Below are 17,727 nucleotides of genomic sequence, written 5' to 3' on the forward strand. Positions count from 1 at the left end.
AAGAAAATAGACTAATGCAATTTTCGATTATTCATCACACAAGATGAATCCTGGTTCAGATCCAGAATAGGAACCCACCAGCACTATTTCCCCAACACTGTGCACATGTATGTATCCAGCATAGGAATCCACCAACGCTGTTTCCCAACACTGTGCACACGTGTGTATCAGCATAGGAATCCACCAACGCTGTTTCCCCAACACTGTGCACACGTGTGTATCCAGCATAGGAACCCACCAACGCTGCTTCCCCAACACTGTGTGCACACGTGTGTATCCAGCATAGGAATCCACCAATGCTGTTTCCCAACACTGTGCACACGTGTGTATCCAGCATAGGAACCCACCAACGCTGCTTCCCCAACACTGTGTGCACACGTGTGTATCCAGCATAGGAATCCACCAACGCTGTTTCCCAACACTGTGTGCACACGTGTGCATCCAGCATAGGAATCCACCAACGCTGTTTCCCAACACTGTGTGCACACGTGTGTATCAGCATAGGAACCCACCAACGCTGTTTCCCAACACTGTGCACACGTGTGTATCCAGCATAGGAACCCACCAACGCTGCTTCCCCAACACTGTGCACACGTGTGTATCCAGCATAGGAACCCACCAACGCTGTTTCCCCAACACTGTGTGCACACGTGTGTATCCAGCATAGGAACCCACCAACGCTGTTTCCCAACACTGTGCACACGTGTGTATCCAGCATAGGAACCCACCAACGCTGCTTCCCCAACACTGTGTGCACACGTGTGTATCCAGCATAGGAACCCACCAACGCTGTTTCCCAACACTGTGTGCACACGTGTGCATCCAGCATAGGAATCCACCAACGCTGTTTCCCAACACTGTGTGCACACGTGTGCATCCAGCATAGGAATCCACCAACGCTGTTTCCCAACACTGTGCACACGTGTGTATCCAGCATAGGAACCCACCAACGCTGTTTCCCAACACTGTGTGCACACGTGTGCATCCAGCATAGGAATCCACCAACGCTGTTTCCCAACACTGTGCACACGTGTGTATCCAGCATAGGAATCCACCAACGCTGTTTCCCAACACTGTGTGCACACGTGTGTATCCAGCATAGGAATCCACCAACGCTGTTTCCCAACACTGTGTGCACACGTGTGTATCCAGCATAGGAATCCACCAACGCTGTTTCCCAACACTGTGTGCACACGTGTGTATCCAGCATAGGAATCCACCAACGCTGCTTCCCAACACTGTGCACACGTGTGTATCCAGCATAGGAATCCACCAACGCTGTTTCCCCAACATTGCATGCACACGCGTCACTTGGGAATCCTAAAAGCTTTGCAGATTTTGCTAGTCAGTCTGGGGCAGGGCTGGAGGTTTTATGTCCCCTCAAGTGTGCTTTGCTTGTCCAGCCCTGGCATCCTTTCAACGCTTGACGAGGTGACAACAAAGCGAACAAAATCATTGCTGCAAAGTGCCTGGAGGCTCTCCAGGTGTCACGCACAGGGCACCGGCACCTTCCACATGGCCTGGATGCTCCAAACGCTGGCCCCGGGCCTCAGCTGTACCCACGGAACCTGAAACTGGCTGGCGCCCAGGACTCTGCATTGTAGCATGCCTTCAGGGGTCAGATGGGCTCTGATGTTGGAGAACTACTCGGAAAGGCTTTGCACTGTTAATCAACGTAGAATTTTTCAAGACCTGGGATCCGGTGGGACCACCTGTTCCTGGCAGACAACCTCACCTTATCCCCAAGCCCAGGGCAGCCCTCACACCCAGGGGTCCTTGGAATCCACTCTCTGTTGATTCCGATTCAGAAGGTCTGAATTATTATTTTAAACGTACATACAGGTGGGTTTCAGACTCACGGACCCAAAGGCTGCTTGTTCTTAAAGGGGTGGGGAGGCTGATTTTAACACATGAACTGTAATATGTGAGAAACACTTCATCACGCAGCCAAACCTCCCTGAAGGTTATGAATGGACTTCCACCTGGGGAACAGTCAGGCAGACAAGCGCTGCGCACACGAAAGGCAATAATGCAAAATAATTGCTGCTATGACCCCGTGTCTCCCATCAAAACAACCCACAAATTAATTCCTGCAGTCCAGTTTAACTTGTCCCTATGTAACACTCAACCTAGCAGCTATCGCCTATCAATGAAGAGACAAACATGTCCAATCTCTCATCGAAACGCATCTTTTAGATTGCAGACTCACGTCTCTCTCTGTGGGAAGCAGACATTCTGCAGGCTAAACACCCCTCCCCCATCAGCGGGAGCTCCCCTGTCTCCTAAGGGTATTCTACTCAGACTGGCTGGGACGAGCGGAAGTCCCACGATGCCGCCTTCTTCTTTGTGAAATCAATCAGAATGAATAATAAGCAAAGGCGACTACTTTTTCTAGAAAAAACAAATGCTTTAAAATTGAAGACAGGATTTCAATCATAGTTTAAATTTACCTTTTGTTCCTAACGAAATATTGCAAATTTAGAGGTTTACAGATTTCTGATTTATTTATTTATTTTTTTCTGAATGAGCCAACAACAGGTTTAAAATCTTCTTTGGACAGATGGTTTACCAGGCAGATTTTTCCATACATTGTTATATAATTAACTTTTCACCATAAATGTTTGATTTCATAGTCTTAAGATGGATACTACTTTACAGTGGTATTATTTTAAAGTTTCATCTCATTTTCTACGAGATTAACTGCTTTCTGGTTTCTGGCTGTCCATTCTCCCTTATATTTTTCAACTGTCTAAAACCAGACATTTACATGATTTTCACCAAGATTAATATTTCCTTCATTCAGAAGTTTTTTCTCATTCCAAGTGGCCACCTTTTGGTCCTTCCGTGCACAGCCCAGACATTAATAGCATAGCATGACCACTAGTTGCTAAGCATTTAAAGTCGCTACCTTTCTCAGGCAGAGCGCACAGTCACAGCAAGGTGATCAAAGACAGACTTGGTCTACAGTGAGTATTAAGTTACCACACGACAACTCATTTCCTTACAAAGGACTCATCACCACTATTAGGTCACAATCTGACGAAGGCTCCTAATGCAATCAAATGCATACAAAGACGTATATACCCTGAAAGGTCAGTGTTGGCTTTGGGAAAACAGGCGCTCCCTGCAGCCCACCAGGACCAAGCCCTATGGGAGGAGGGCTGCACTGTGTGTTTCCCTGGTAATCTGTGCAATCCTTGTGCCCAAGAGGCTTATCAGCCGAATTCACCTAAAGCAAGAGCTAACAAACTTCTTCTCTAAAGGGCCAGGGAGTAACTATGTCACAGATACTCTATGGTGTGCCTCAGGTAACACGGAGACATGTGTTTATGGCTATACTCTAATAAAACTTTATTTACAAAAATATAGAGTGGGCAGGATTTGGCCCACGAATGTAATTTCTTGACCTAAATACTATTTTGTTTATAATACTATTTTGCTATAAAGAAGTCACATAAAGTATTCTCTGCTTAGATAATAAATGTATTCATGAAAACATTACAGGCAATAATTTTACAGATCTTTAAATAAGGGAATACGAAAATAGTTTCCAAGGTATTGGCTTCAGTGACGTTTAACAACCTGTTATCTAAGCTTTGTCAGTGCCTTCATTGAGTCTCTAAATATTTTGTTGACTCAACATAGAAGAGTAGAAACAATAAAAGCAGACACCAGAGGTTCTTGCTAAGGTATTGCTAGCATACTACTCCGACCCGTGAGTGAAACAGTGATCAGAACAGCAGGGGAACTGACCTCGACAGGAAATCCGAGAAAGACAGACGGGCAGGGTATCCGCGTCGGAAAATCTTCACCACCTCCAGGACCCCGATATACTGCAGCTGGGCAGACACGTAGAAGTTATCAAAGGTGTCTGGCAGCCTTGAGTCATTGGGCTTGATGCAGTGAATGAAGTGTGGAGTGCACTTCTGGAGTTTTCCAATGATGTCTGCCAGCGATTTCTAGGGAGAGAAGTAGCCCAGTGACTCTCCCAGGGGAGACCGACTCAAACTATAAAGCAGTTGTTTAAGAAGTCTTTATCTCAGTCCACGGCTCTTGTGTATTATGCTTTATTTACCGTGAGTGTGTGTGAGAGTGTGCCTGGGGGCTTGTGTGAGTGTGCACATGTGAGTGTGTGTGAGTGTGTGTGTGAGTGTGTGCATGAGGGTGTGTGTGTGTGAGTGTGTGCCTGGGGGCTTATGTGTGTGCATATGTGTGTGTGTGCCTGGTGGCTTGTGTGTGAGTGTGTGTGTGTGTGCGTGGGGGCGTGTGTGAGGGTATGTGTGTGTGCATGGGGTGTGAGTGTGTGTAGGGGGCATGTGTTGGGGGTGTGTGTGTGCATGGGGGCGTGAGTGTGTGTGCGTATGAGTGTGTGCACGTGTGAGTGTGTGTGGGTATGTGTGTGAGTGTGTGGGGGCGTGTGTTGGGGGTGTTTGTGTGAGTGTGTGCATGGGGAGTGTGTGGGGGGGACGTGTGTTGGGGGGTGTGTGAGTGTGTGCATGGGGCGGGAGTGTGTGTGCGTGTGTGTGTGCACATGTGAGTGTGTGTGTGAGTGTGGGGGTGTGAGTGGGTGTCTGCATGGGAGCATGTGTGTGTGAGTGTGTGCATGGGCGTGTGTGAGTGTGTGCATGTGTGAGTGTGTGTGCATGTTTGAGTGTGCATGCACATGTATGTGAGTGTGTATGAGTGTGTGTGGGTGTGTGTTGGGGCATGTGTGATTGTGTGCACATGTGAGTGTGTGTGTGTGAGTGTGCACGCACGTGTGTGAGTGTGTGTGAGTGTGCACACACGTGTGTGTGAGTGTGTGTGAGTGTGTGTGCTGGGCGTGTGTGTGTGTCTCACTGGTTTCTGAAGGTCCTGGGTGTCAGCAGTGGAGAACGCACTGCACAGGTCCTCCCCGCAGAATCCAGAGCTCCGCTCACCCTGAGCCGCGATGCTGATGTGGCGGGGTCGCCCCTTCCCAGCCTGTGCAGAAACGCAGACGTCCCTTTCTTTTTTAATAACTGTAATGAGAGCAGGGTGGGAGGGAGGGGGAGGGAGGGAAGAAGGAAAAAGAGTATGTGGATTTTAGTGAATTTTAGTTTGAGGGGAAAGAAAGTATTAAATCTTGTGTTGATGTAAATTCACTTATAGGCAAACACACTTGAAACACAAACGGTAAAATCCAAACGATGTGCTGTGATGTGACTGCACACGGAAGAAATGGGCAACCACACTGGAATAAGAACCGCTCCTGCCACGTGTTCAAACACACGGCTGGTGTGTGAGACAGATCCAGCGCCGTCGCCCTCGCTCTGATCTGAGAACAGACGTGGTTCACGTGGTAGGACAAACTCTCTGCCGTATCTTGGTTGTGTCCCTAACTGTTCACATTTATCCCAAAATGTAGCTTCCTTTGGGGGCAACATTATACTATTTTATAAGACAATTTGACGTAATAATCACGGATTTTCCCATAGATTTAACTGCAGTCAGGAATTCTTTGAATATATGCGGGCTTGATTTTTTTTTTTTTTTTTTTTGACAGGCAGAGTGGACAGAGAGAGACAGAGAGAAAGGTCTTCCTTTGCCGTTGGTTCACCCTCCAATGGCCGCCGCAGCTGGCGCGCTGCAGCCGGCGCACTGCACTGATCCGAAGCCAGGAGCCAGGTGCTTCTCCTGGTCTCCCATGGGGTGCAGGGCCCAAGCACTTGGGCCATCCTCCAGTGCACTCCCTGGCCACAGCAGAGAGCTGGCCTGGAAGAGGGCCAACCGGGACATAATCCGGCGCCCCAGCCGGGACTAGAACCGGGTGTGTCAGTGCCGCTAGGTGGAGGATTAGCCTAGTGAGCCATGGCGCCGGCCATTGATGCTTTCTTACTCATGGTTCCTCCCTCCTTTTCTTGTTCTTTTTTTAATTAGTAAAAAGGATTAGTAAATTTTGCACCTGTGAAAATTGACAACAGACTGTTTTTAAAACAAGTAATTATGTACGGCTCTTTAAAAATCATATGGAACACAGGGTAGATGATAACGGAGATAAAAATCAGTGGAAGTAAGGCCAGTGGGAAAAGAAATAAAAGGCAGAAGTTAATTAATGAAATTCTGTCAGGGCCCAAGGACCCCAGCCACTGACGTACCAGCACATTTCACAAAGTCCCAGAGACTCGGGCCAACCCGTCTACTGATCTAAAATCATTCCTCCCTCTCAAAAGAAGACAGTCTTGATGGAGGGAAAAGTTCTGGTGGAACCTTCCTGACAACCGGGCGCTCTCGCCACTGCACCAATAGCTCATGTCCTTCCACTAGGATGAACCGCGGAGCTGAAGTGATTCGTGGGAACCGACGAGGGGCCGTCCAATAAACCGTGGGCAGAGACCAGACTGCTGTCCACAAACACAAGGCAGGGCGCCGCTCAGCTAAAGAGTGGGTGAAACGCGACTCTCCTGACCACTCCAGTGGGTATGCGGGAGGGAGGAAACGCGGGTGTGAGGAACGGAATGCTGACAGAGCAACCACACTAAACACACCTCCACCCTGACATCCAGCGCTTCCCCCTCTGAGTGGAGGAAGGGCTGGGAGTGATCTCCCTCTCGCACCCCTTAGGCAGCAGACTAACGGCAGGTGGGCCTCCCACTGTTTAATAACTGAGGCTACACAGCACAGTGCAGAGGTGCGTGGAGATTCCTGGCTCTTGATTTTCCGGGAGACTGAGAGAGGGGGGGAAAGCTCTGTGGGAACCAGGAGAACAGGAATCTTCCTCAGAGCGGGCGGCCTGGGCTCTGCCTTGGTTATGTAAGCAACGCCCTTTTCTGGCCCATGAGACTGAACTCTTATGATCACCTTTTTTTTTTTTTTAAAGATGTAGTTTATTTACTTGAAAGGCACAGTTACAGAGAGAGACAGACAGATACAGAGAGATCATCCATCTGCTGGTTCATTCCCCACATGGCTGCAACGGCCAAGGCTGGGCCAGGCCAAAGCCAGGAGCCAGGAGCTTCCTCTGGGTGGCCCATGCAGATGCAGGGGCCCAGCACTCAGTCCATCCTCCACTGCTTTCCCAGGTGCATTAGCAGGGAGCTGGATGGAAGTGGAGCAGCCGGGACTCGAGCCAGTGCCCAGTGGGATGCCCGCATGGCAACAGTGGCCCAACTTGCCACGCCACAGTGCCAGCCCCATCACCTACTTCTGTAACGCCTACCTCCACGGGTCCGTCATCTAAACTGCAGACACACATGTGCACACACACACACACACACAGTAACACACATTTCTGACACTCTGAGGAGTGAACCATCTCTTTCTTTGTAACTGTGACTTTCAAATAAATAAATAAATGTTTAAAACAAAATTAGTATAATACAAACATAAGTTAAAAACTAAAAATACACCGTGAAAATCTTCCAGCATACAGAAAATACTCTATAATAAAGAAATTCACTGTTTAAAGAACAAAACCGCGGAACTAATTCCTATCAGTAAAAGAAGTAGCTAAGTGTGTTCCTTCTACGTCTACTGCCCTTAAGTTACCGTTCACTCATCAAACAGTGACGGACATGAAACAGAAGCAGAACGAAGCGCAGTCGGCCAATAAGATGAGTGGCCCTGCACGCTACTGAACTGTGACTCTAGGACGCTTTGTGAAGCTCTTGTCTCTCTCTGAAGGTCACATCCCAGGCAGGCATGCGTTCCTGGACATCAACTTCTTTCTGTTGGTGTTCAAAACCACGCTTTGCACACACACCAAGCAAACTTAAAAACAACCAAACGGGAATCACAACAACTCCTACCTTACTGAGTTCAAGATAATTCCTGTTTTCTCCAGTAACAGAAGACGCTGCCATTTTCTTGTTGAGCAGGGCGGACTTATGTCCCCGGAATTTAAAGCAGGGGTACGAAGGGACGAGCGAGCCCGTCTGCGACAGTTTCGACTGGAACAAATGATTGATGACGACATTTTCACTAGCTGGGAAATAAATAAAGGAATACTGTAAGTGGCAGTAGAACCCTTATTTCCTTGAGCATTCACTGTGTTTCCTTACACAAGTGCCTTGACCACTAAGGCATCCGGTACTTGGTGTGGAGGTTGGAGGAGTCTCCCTCCCTGATTCACTGACCGTCTTCATCCTCAGCCAAGAGTCCAGATCTCCTTCCCGGCTTCCCCCGTGCACCTGGCCCCCGGCTCTCTGAGTAACTCTCCCCTTTCTCCTGCTAGTCAGGACAGCTTCTTGCACCTGTTCGATCGTAACAGGCTTCTGTCATGAAGACAGGGGGTTTCTCTCACCAAGTCCCCATCGCAGGAGAAAGACCACCTAGGAAACACTTCCTGGGGACTGGCTGTCTCTCAGAGTGGTGTGCAGACACCTGTGGGAGACCCGGCCTGCACGGATGGCGTGGGTGGTTAGACTGAAGAAAGGAGAAGGCGTTTTTGTTTTTGATCGTCTGTGAAGGCAAAAGCAACCCACCCTATCTTTGATGTTTAGCGACACAAATATCCTAATTCTGGATCCAGGTCCTTCCTGCCACTTCAGGGCGGACACTGGAGCTTGAATGGGAGGAATCTGGGTTACAAACTAGAACGGAGGAGGGAAAACACGCACACAGACAGCTAAGGATGCAGAGGGGACCTTTCTTACGTGATTTACGTCTGTATATAGACAGCTTTTCAGCTAAAATTTCGTAAAACTATGATGAATGTGCCTACCTTGAAGATTACTGCAAAATTAAAATGTGACATCACGTGACCAAATCGCGTAGGATCACGGTGAGGCCATCAATCAGGGAGCAACCTCTAAGCCCACAGCAGTTTAATTTCTATCTTTCTTACACTTGAGTTATTTTGTCTGCCCAGGTGCAAAATACTGCAGATAAAATATCCATCTGCAGCTTCTGGTGAAAAATCGCCACATTAATAAGCATGCAGAGAGCTGTCAGAGAAGGGAGCTGCAACCGTAGACAGGAACAAGGAGGAATCCTGTGGTGTCGTCTAAGGGCCGGAGTCTCCACAGGCATGGCTTTCAATGCGTAGTTACCACTATAATCACTATCTGCCTCTCACGCTTCTGCGTTCTGAGAGGAGCAGGCACCACGTCACCCAGTGCCCAGGTCTTTGCGCTTCCCAATGCCATCTGCTTCTAGGATCAGTCAAGGTTCTCGGACAAATGCCTGCCTTTGAGTTGAGTCTAGGGAGACGATTCCGGAACAGTAACCGCTAGAAAGCACGGAAAATCCATCGGACAGACACAGGAGCTGACCCGACGGGGTCTTCCACGGCCAAGTTTGGACAATTTCAGCAACAACACAGTGATCATAACGGGTTACGACTCACTGGATAAAGAGAACTCACGCGTCCAATCTGATAACAAATAAAGGAGACGTGGAACATCACAGCACACAGAACTACTGAAGGAGCTTAGCAAAACGTGCAAATTGTTATGTAGATCGACTCATGCTGCAACCAGAAAGGGGGATCCGGCCCAGCCTTCCCCGCGTGCAGCAAGGAATAGACTCTCGGCAGGGACGTCCTTCCACACCACGGCCGGAAGAGAGCCTGGTCGCTGGGGCTGCAGTGAGTTGGGATAAACTGGCCAGCTGCCCAGCCCCCCAGTCCATCCCTCCCTTCTGTGGCCTCCCCGGAATAACTGCCGTAGATAAGCGCCCCATCTGCCCTGGCCTTCGACGTCATGGGTTTATTATACGCGGCCTGGAAAACACGGAAGCATCACGCACTGGCCACTTCCTCAGACTTCACTCTTCTGTGTGAATACCTCCATGTAGGCCCGCGATGACGGAGGTGGCTATGCTTCTCTCATGCCCATCAGCCTCGTGTGAACTTGGTCCCCAGATCCAGCCCAAGAGCCCAAGTGGGAACTGAGGGGGAAGTGGGGAACGACCCTGCTCTTACTCCACTGTGCCTGGAAAAACGGGGTTAGAAAACCAGTCTGGGCTGGCGCCGCGGCTCACTAGGCTAATCCTCCACCTAGTGGCGCCGGCACCCCGGGTTCTAGTCCCGGTCGGGGCACCGGATTCTGTCCCGGTTGCCCCTCTTCCAGGCCAGCTCTCTGCTGTGGCCCAGGAGTGCAGTGGAGGATGGCCCAAGTCCTTGGGCCCTGCACCCCATGGGAGACCAGGAGAGGCACCTGGCTGGCTCCTGCCTTCGGATCAGCACAGTGCCGGCTGTGGCAGCCATTTGGGGAGTGAACCAATGGAAGGAAGACCTTTCTCTCTGTCTCTCTCACTAACTCTGCCTGTCCAAAAAAAAAAAAAAAAAATGAAAGAAAGAAAGAAAGAAAGAAAAGAAAAGAAAAGAAAACCAGTCTGGGCTGGCGCCGCGGCTCACTAGGCTAATCCTCCACCTGAAGCGCCGGCACACCGGGTTCTAGTCCCGGTCGGGGCGCCAGATTCTGTCCCGGTTGCCCCTCTTCCAGGCCAGCTCTCTGCTGTGGCCCGGGAGTGCAGTGGAGGATGGCCCAAGTGCTTGGGCCCTGCACGCCATGGGAGACCAGGATAAGCACCTGGCTCCTGCCATCGGATCTGTGCGGTGCCGGCCATAGCAGCCATTTGGGGAGTGAACCAATGGAAGGAAGACCTTTCTCTAAAAAAAAAAGAAAGAAAGAAAGAAAAGAAAAGAAAACCAGTCTGCAATTGTTCAGGAAATAATTGGTTGCAGTGTGCATCACTCACGTCTGCACACCCAGTGGGCGGAAGCTTGCTGAGAAGTGGAGCACTCCCACAGCCCCCACGGGCTTCGCCAGGTCCCCATCAGTACGAAAGGGAAACAGCAACCCTCTGAGGGGCACTGCCTTATCCAAGGGCCTGCAGCTTCCCACGGGCGCTGCCTGTGGGTCCGGTGCTCTGAGAAGGGGCCCCGACACCTGTGCACTTCCTGGCAAAGATGCGTAACTCGCTTCCGACAGGAGGAAACGCCGAGTGAGCCCAAGGTGAGGGGTGCCTACACAGTGTCTGGCCTCCCATCTTCTGAAGTTCTTTAAAATTAATTAATTAGTATTTATGTATCTGAAAGGCAAAGAGAAAGAGAAATCTCCACTGGTTCACTCCCCAGATGCCTGCAGCAGCCAGTCTCTGCAGTCCGTCTCAGTCTGAGCCTCCCATGTGGGCAGCAGGGATCCACGCACTTGAACCATTACCACTGCCGCCCAGCATGTGCACCAGCAGGGAGCTGGGAGAGGCAGGGAGCCAGGACTCCAACCCAGGCATTCTGATACAGGGTGCAGGCGTCCCAGGGGGACCTTTTCTTTTCTCTTTTCTTTTCTTTTCTTTTCTTTTCTTTTCTTTTCTTTTCTTTTCTTTTCTTTTTCCTTCCTTCCTTCCTTCCTTCCTTCCTTCCTTCCTTCCTTCCTTCCTTCCTTTCTTTCTTTCTTTCTTTCTTTCTTAGATTTATTTTATTTATTGGAAAGACAGAGTAACAGAGAGAAATAGAGGCGGAGAGAGAGGTCTTCCATCCACTGGTTCACTCCCCAGATGGCTACAATGGCCTGAGCTGGGCTGATTTGAAGCCAGGAGCCAGGAGCTTCTTCTGGGTCTCCCATGCAAGTGCAGGGGCCCAAGGACTTGGACCATCTTCTACTGTTTTCCCAGGCCACAGCAGAGAGCTGGATCAGAAGAGGAGCAGCCGGGACTAGAACCGGCGCCCACGTGGGATGCTGGCGCTTCAGACCAGGGCTTTAACCCACTGTGCCACAGCACCAGCCCCAAGGGGATAACTACTGCGCCAAAAGCCTGCCCCTATGGGGAGCAACTGGGAGCAACTCAGACTAGACTAAGTTACTGGAATTAAGACTTATTCTATGCATCTGCTCTCCCACAATATGGCGCTGAGAAGGGAGTAACAACTTCTACGCAGCTGCCTCTCGCCAGCTTGAGTGATGACCTGCAGGAGCTGATCCTGCTCCTGATTGGAGGAGAGCAGCGTACTCGGCGTGTGGGTAGCAGAGTTGGGATTGGTGGAAGAGGACTATAAAGGAGGAGAGAGACAACATGCACCAGGAACATCTAAGGGGAACACCTGAGGAACACCTGTGCAGCCCCCGAGAGAGCCGGCCGGCGGTGTGCCGCTCCCCCGTGGAAGTGGGGAAAGTGGCAGGGGGAACCGCCCTTCCACGGAGGTGGAAGGGACGGTAGCCAACCCGGGAAGAACCAGCAGCAAACCCGGGGAGGGCCGAGCAGACGAAAGAACAGCGCAGGGTCCAGTGTCGTTCCTCCATGAAGAGGGGGAGCGACATGCCCCTATCTGAACTTTCATTTAAAAAAAATCAATGTCGAGCCGGCGCCGTGGCTCAATAGGCTAATCCTCCACCTTGCGGCGCCGGCACACCGGGTTCTAGTCCCGGTCAGGCTGCCAGATTCTGTCCCGGTTGCCCCTCTTCCAGGCCAGCTCTCTGCTATGGCCAGGGAGTGCAGTGGAGGATGGCCCAGGTGCTTGGGCCCTGCACCCCATGGGAGACCAGGAAAAGCACCTGGATCCTGGCTCCTGCCATCGGATCAGCGCGGTGCGCCGGCTGCAGCGGCGGCCATTGGAGGGTGAACCAACGGCAAAGGAAGACCTTTCTCTCTCTGTCTCTCTCTCTCACTGTCCACTCTGCCTATCAAAAAAAAAAAAAAATCAATGTCATGACAGATAAAAACATGGGTGGAACTGGAGGTGGAGTGAAAAAAGCTATGCTCGGAAAAAGAAGGATCACGTGATCTCTGTCATCTGTGGGATCAAAAAGCAAAAAAACCAGGAAATCCCCTGGACGTTAAAAACGTCATGGTTTTCCCCAGCGCCTGGGTCGGGAGGAGGAGGGAGGGACTGGGAAGGGTTGACTTCTGGGCACTGGGTTATAATGACCTCTGTATTACAGAGCCTAGAAGGTCGTATTTTCAATGCTTTCACTACAAAATAATGCTGAATATCTGACAGGATAAACATATTTACCCTAACTGGATACTACAAAATGCATATATAGGACCAGCCTTCACACAGTACCTGATCACCATGCACCATTTTGTATGTATTTTAGAGCTTTTTAAATAAAAAAAAAATTCCAAAAAATAGAGAAAAACAAACAAGAAAGCAAACAAGCAGGAAGAGGCCCCTCCCTCACTTCCCACAAACGAGCCGGAGAACTGTCCCAGAGAAAGGACCATGAGTGTGGCGCACACGTCACGTTGTTTGTATTTTTTTTTCTTTAAGTTTGAAACCACTTCAAACTAACAATTAAATAATAAAAATACATCATGAGCCCATTGAACTTAATAATTATCATTTATACTTAAGCAAGTCTATGATGAATGGATTTACATATAAAAGTGCAATGCTATTCTTATAATTGAGAAAAATTCTTTAATAAAACTGGAAACACTGGCCGGCGCCGTGGCTCAACAGGCTAATCCTCCACCTAGCTGCGCCGGCACCCCGGGTTCTACTCCCGGTCGGGGCGCCGGATTCTGTCCTGGTTGCCCCTCTTCCAGGCCAGCTCTCTGCTGTGGCCCAGGAGTGCAGTGGAGGATGGCCCAAGTGCTTGGGCCCTACACCCCATGGGAGACCAGGAGAAGCACCTGGCTCCTGCCATCGGATAAGCGTGGTGCGCCGGCCGCAGCGTGCCAGCCGTGACAGCCATTGGAGGGTGAACCAACGGCAAAAGGAAGACCTTTCTATCTGTCTCTCTCTCTCACTATCCACTCTGCCTGTCAAAAAAATAAAAATAAAAATAAATAAATAAAACTGGAAACACTACAATAAAAAAGGGCCAAAATAGATGAGTATGTGTCAGAAAATTCAAGGAAAATTGAGTCAACAAATACATTTGGGAATGGGAATTTAGTGCAGTAGCTAAGATGCTTCTTGGAGGGCCGGTGCTGTGGCACAGAGGGTAAAGCTGCTGCCTGCAGTGCCAGTATCCCATATGGGCACCGGTTCAAGACCTGGCTGCTCCACTTCCGATCCAGCTCTCTGCTATGGCCTGGGAAAGCAGTGGAAGATGCCCCAAGTGCTTGGGCCCCTGCCCCCATGTGGGAGACCTGGAAGAAGCTGCTGGCTCCTGGCTTCTGATCTGCTGAGCTCTGGCCATTGTGGCCAACTTGGAAGTGAACCAGCAGATGGAAGACCTCTCTCTCTCCCTCTGCCTCTCCTTTTCTGTCTGTGTAACTCTGACTTTCAAATAAATAAATAAATCTTTTATTTAAAAAAAAAAAAGATGTTTCTGGGGACTCCTGCGTTCCATAGCAGTGCCTGGGTTCTGCTTCCATTCCAACTGCTAAACCGACTCTGGGAGGCAGCAGATGATGGCTCAACCATTTAAGGCACCTGCCACTTAGGACGGAGGCCTGCACTGAGCTCTGGGCTCCTAGCTTTGGCCTGGAGGCCCCAACTGTCATGGACATTAGGGAGTGGATCAGCAGAAGGACGATCTCTCTCTACCTTTCCCTGTCTAGGTTTTTCAAATAAATGAATATAGGTAAATAAAATTTAATTTTTTTTTTCAAAAGATATGTTTTGGTGCAACAAACTGAAATCCACGCATGGAGACAGGGGTCTGATTTACCAGCTGAGGCATCATGCCAGGTGCTGGCATCCGCATTAAAGTCTCTTGTTTGAGTCCTGGCCCCTCTGCTTCTAATTCAGCGTCCTGTGAATGCTGGGAGACGGCAGGGGACAGCTCAGGTGTCTGAGTGCTTTCCAGCGTCCTGGCTTTGGCTTGGCTCAGCCCTGGTTGTTGGGAGCATTTGGGGAGTGAACCATCAGATGGAAGATCTGTGTGTGTGTGTGTGTGTGTGTGAGTGTGTGTGTGTGTGTCTGTATCTCTGTGTCTCTCCGCTTTTCAATAAAGTGAAAATAGATAAAGAAAAATTTTAAAAGAAAAAAATCCATGCATAGATTTTTCATAATGTGAATTTCCTATGAACTTGCTTGAAGACTTCCTCAAATGCATGGGTTTCAAAATCTTTGCACCAAAATAAATTTATCTTTTAATTTTGTTTTCCCATGGCTTTCAGAAGAAGCCCCCTCATCTAACTGTTTTATTTCTGGCTTTCCTCTGAACTACAGAGGACTCGTGTCATCTGCTGAAGTACGGAGGCGCCGTTGTGTGCCACCAACATCAGCGCCCTGCCCGCGGCTGAGCCAGCAGCAGGAGAGACGCCCTGCTTTGCTGTGCCCGTCAGAAGCTGGTACAGGAACCCCTGTGAAGAGGTGGTTTTATCCTTCTTTGCTCCTGCAAGGAGCCACTCGCGGCCACCACTTCCCTCATGTCACCCTAAATACTCAGAGATGGGCAGTATCTCTCACTTGGACCTACAGTCTGCCCAGGGCATCTTTCTGGCCCTCAAATGGAACCTGGGCAACTTAAGACTCAATAAATGGTTAGCATTATTGACAGCGAATCTTAAATTTCCCTGCGCTTAGGAGCAGCCTTATTAGTCTAGGTGTTGCCTCTGAACCAAATTGACTTCACTTTTTTTTGTTGTTGAAGATTTATTTATTTATTTGAAAAGCAAAGTTGGAGGGAGAGGGAGAGGGAGAGAGAGAGGGAGAGAGAGGGAAGGAGAGGGGGGAGGGGGAGGGAGGGAGAGGGGAAGAGGGAGAGGGAGAGGGAGAGGAGAGGGGGAGGGGGAAGGAGAGGGGAAGAGGGAGGGAGGAAGAGGGAGGGAGAGGGAGGGAGAGGGAGGGGGGAGGGGAGAGGGGGAGAGGGAGGGAGGGAGAGAGGGAGGGAGGGAGAGAAGGAGGGAGGGAGAGGGGCAGAGGGAGGAAGGGAAAGGGAGAGGGGAAGAGGGAGAGGGGAAGAGGGAGAGGGAGAGAGGGAGGGGGAGAGGGAGAAAGGGAGAGGGAGAGGGGAAGAGGGAGGGGGAAGGGGGAGAGGGAGAAACGGAGAGAGGGAGAGGGAGGGAGATGGGTAGGGGTAGGGAGGGAGGTAGGGAGAGGGGAAGAGGGAGGGGGAGGGGAAGAGGGAGAGGGGGAGGGAGAGGAAGAGGGGAAGAGGGAGAGGGAAAGGGGGAGGGGGAGAGGGAGAGGGGGAGGGAGAGGGGGGGGAGAGAGAGAGAGAGAGAGAGAGAGAGAGAGAGAGAGAGATCGGTTGGTCTTTTACCCACTGGTTCATTCCCCAGATGGCCACAGAAGTGGAGCAGCCAGGACTTGAACCAGGGCCCATATGGGATGCCGGCACTGCAGGTGGCGCTTTACCCGCTACACCACAGCACTGGCCCCTTGGCTTCAGTTCTAACCTCAGGTGGGTGTGGGCATTTGGCACGGTGATGCGGTGCTATTGGGACACCTCCATCACCTCTCAGTGCTTATGCTTCAGCCTCGGCTCGGGTCCCAGTCCCAGCTTCCTGCTGGTGCACACCAGCTGCTGATGGCTCAAGAACTCGAGTCCCTGCCTCCCCGTGTGGGAGACCCGGATTGGTTCTGGCCTGCTGGCTTTGGCCTGGCCCAGCTCTAGCTGTGACAGGCATTTGGGAATGAGCCAGTGAGTGGGAGAGCTCTCTCTTTCTCTCCTTTTCATATAAATCCATAAACGTTAACCTCAGGCACAATGAGAGTAGTTGCTGCATTTCTCTGAGCTGTGCTCTAAGCTACCTGACCTGGTTAGATGTCTCGTAGGCCCAGTTATCTGTACAGATCAAACCGCAGAGTCTACCACTTTCCTCAGCTGGGAGCTTTCTGACAATGTGAAGACACTGTAAGCAGAGTATGTACAAAGATCCTGGCAGAGAGGTCAAGGAGCCCATGTGTGACATGGGTTCAACACTCAGTTCCAGCTCCCAATTCCAACTTTGAGCTAGTGCAGACCCTGGAAAGCAGCACAGCTCAGGTAACGGGGACCCTGCCCCCCAGGCGGGGGACCTGCAGGGAGCCCCCAGCTCCCAGCTGCGGCCTTGATCCAGTTCTGTCCACTGTGGGTACAGGGCAGTGAGCCAGCAGATGGGGGCTCATTCTCTCCTGCCTCTCAAAGAAGGAAAATAGTCATTTCTATTATAAACTCTACATGCTTTTAGTAACTTTCTACAGCATCAAAGTCTCCCATGGTTCCTAAAAGGCCATCAGAACCTGATGGCTTTGGCTTGACTAATGGAATAGGCAGGCATTATGCCAGGGACCAGATGTGCTCTTCACAGGTTTTGGTAAACAAAGTTCTGCTGGGGCCCAGCCATTTCGTTTGTGTTGTCCACACTTTTCCTACTGTCACAGCAGAGCTGATCCTGCACGGAGACCTCTTGGCTCCCAGAGATTCTCCAGCCCCTCACAGAGAATTCTCGCACCTCGTAGATAAGCACATAAGGGAACATTGTAAGTTCTCCTCTTCCTTAAAATAACGCAAGGTTCACTCATTTTTCTTCCTGGAACTTATTAACAAGTACACACAAAAGAATGACTAAAATATAAGGACTCTATTAAAGATAAGTAGAATTGCAGTAAGACTGGTGATTGTAATTTATTTTCAATACATATATTCTATCACCAGAAATACAACAGGAAAGCAAACAGCACTGCATCGACTTCTGAAACCTGCTCCGTATTAGAGCCTCAGGAAGGACGGGCTCCAAAGGGAAGTGCATTACTAGGGAAGTTCAAACAGCTGCCAACCAGAAGGAAGGCATTTCCAATGATACTACGTAGGGTCAGTTATTTCAGGCCCATGTTTCTCCATGATATTATCCCGAGTCCATGTTTCTGTCACTGGTCTCAGCCAAGAGACTCAAAGCAAGCGTAAGTCCTAGTGACAGGCAGAGTAGCCCTGCGAAAGGCAAGAC

General features: G+C 50.2%; 1 protein-coding gene across 7 annotated transcripts in view; it reads right to left on the minus strand.

Moving 5' to 3' along the window:
- MYO16 (myosin XVI) overlaps window positions 1-17,727 on the minus strand; it is a 697,134-nt gene that overhangs the window by 142,675 nt on the left and 536,732 nt on the right. For all 7 annotated transcript variants that reach the window (XM_070048580.1, XM_051849982.2, XM_051849978.2 and 4 more), the window contains 3 exons: window positions 7,767-7,942; window positions 4,920-5,000; window positions 3,754-3,959 (listed from right to left, as the gene is read on the minus strand). In XM_070048580.1, coding sequence (XP_069904681.1) covers window positions 3,754-3,959; window positions 4,920-5,000; window positions 7,767-7,942 — 463 coding nt within the window. The remainder of the gene's footprint in view (window positions 1-3,753; window positions 3,960-4,919; window positions 5,001-7,766; window positions 7,943-17,727) is intronic.

This window comes from Oryctolagus cuniculus, chromosome 9 (assembly GCF_964237555.1).
Source record: "Oryctolagus cuniculus chromosome 9, mOryCun1.1, whole genome shotgun sequence".
Classification (NCBI taxonomy): domain Eukaryota; kingdom Metazoa; phylum Chordata; class Mammalia; order Lagomorpha; family Leporidae; genus Oryctolagus; species Oryctolagus cuniculus.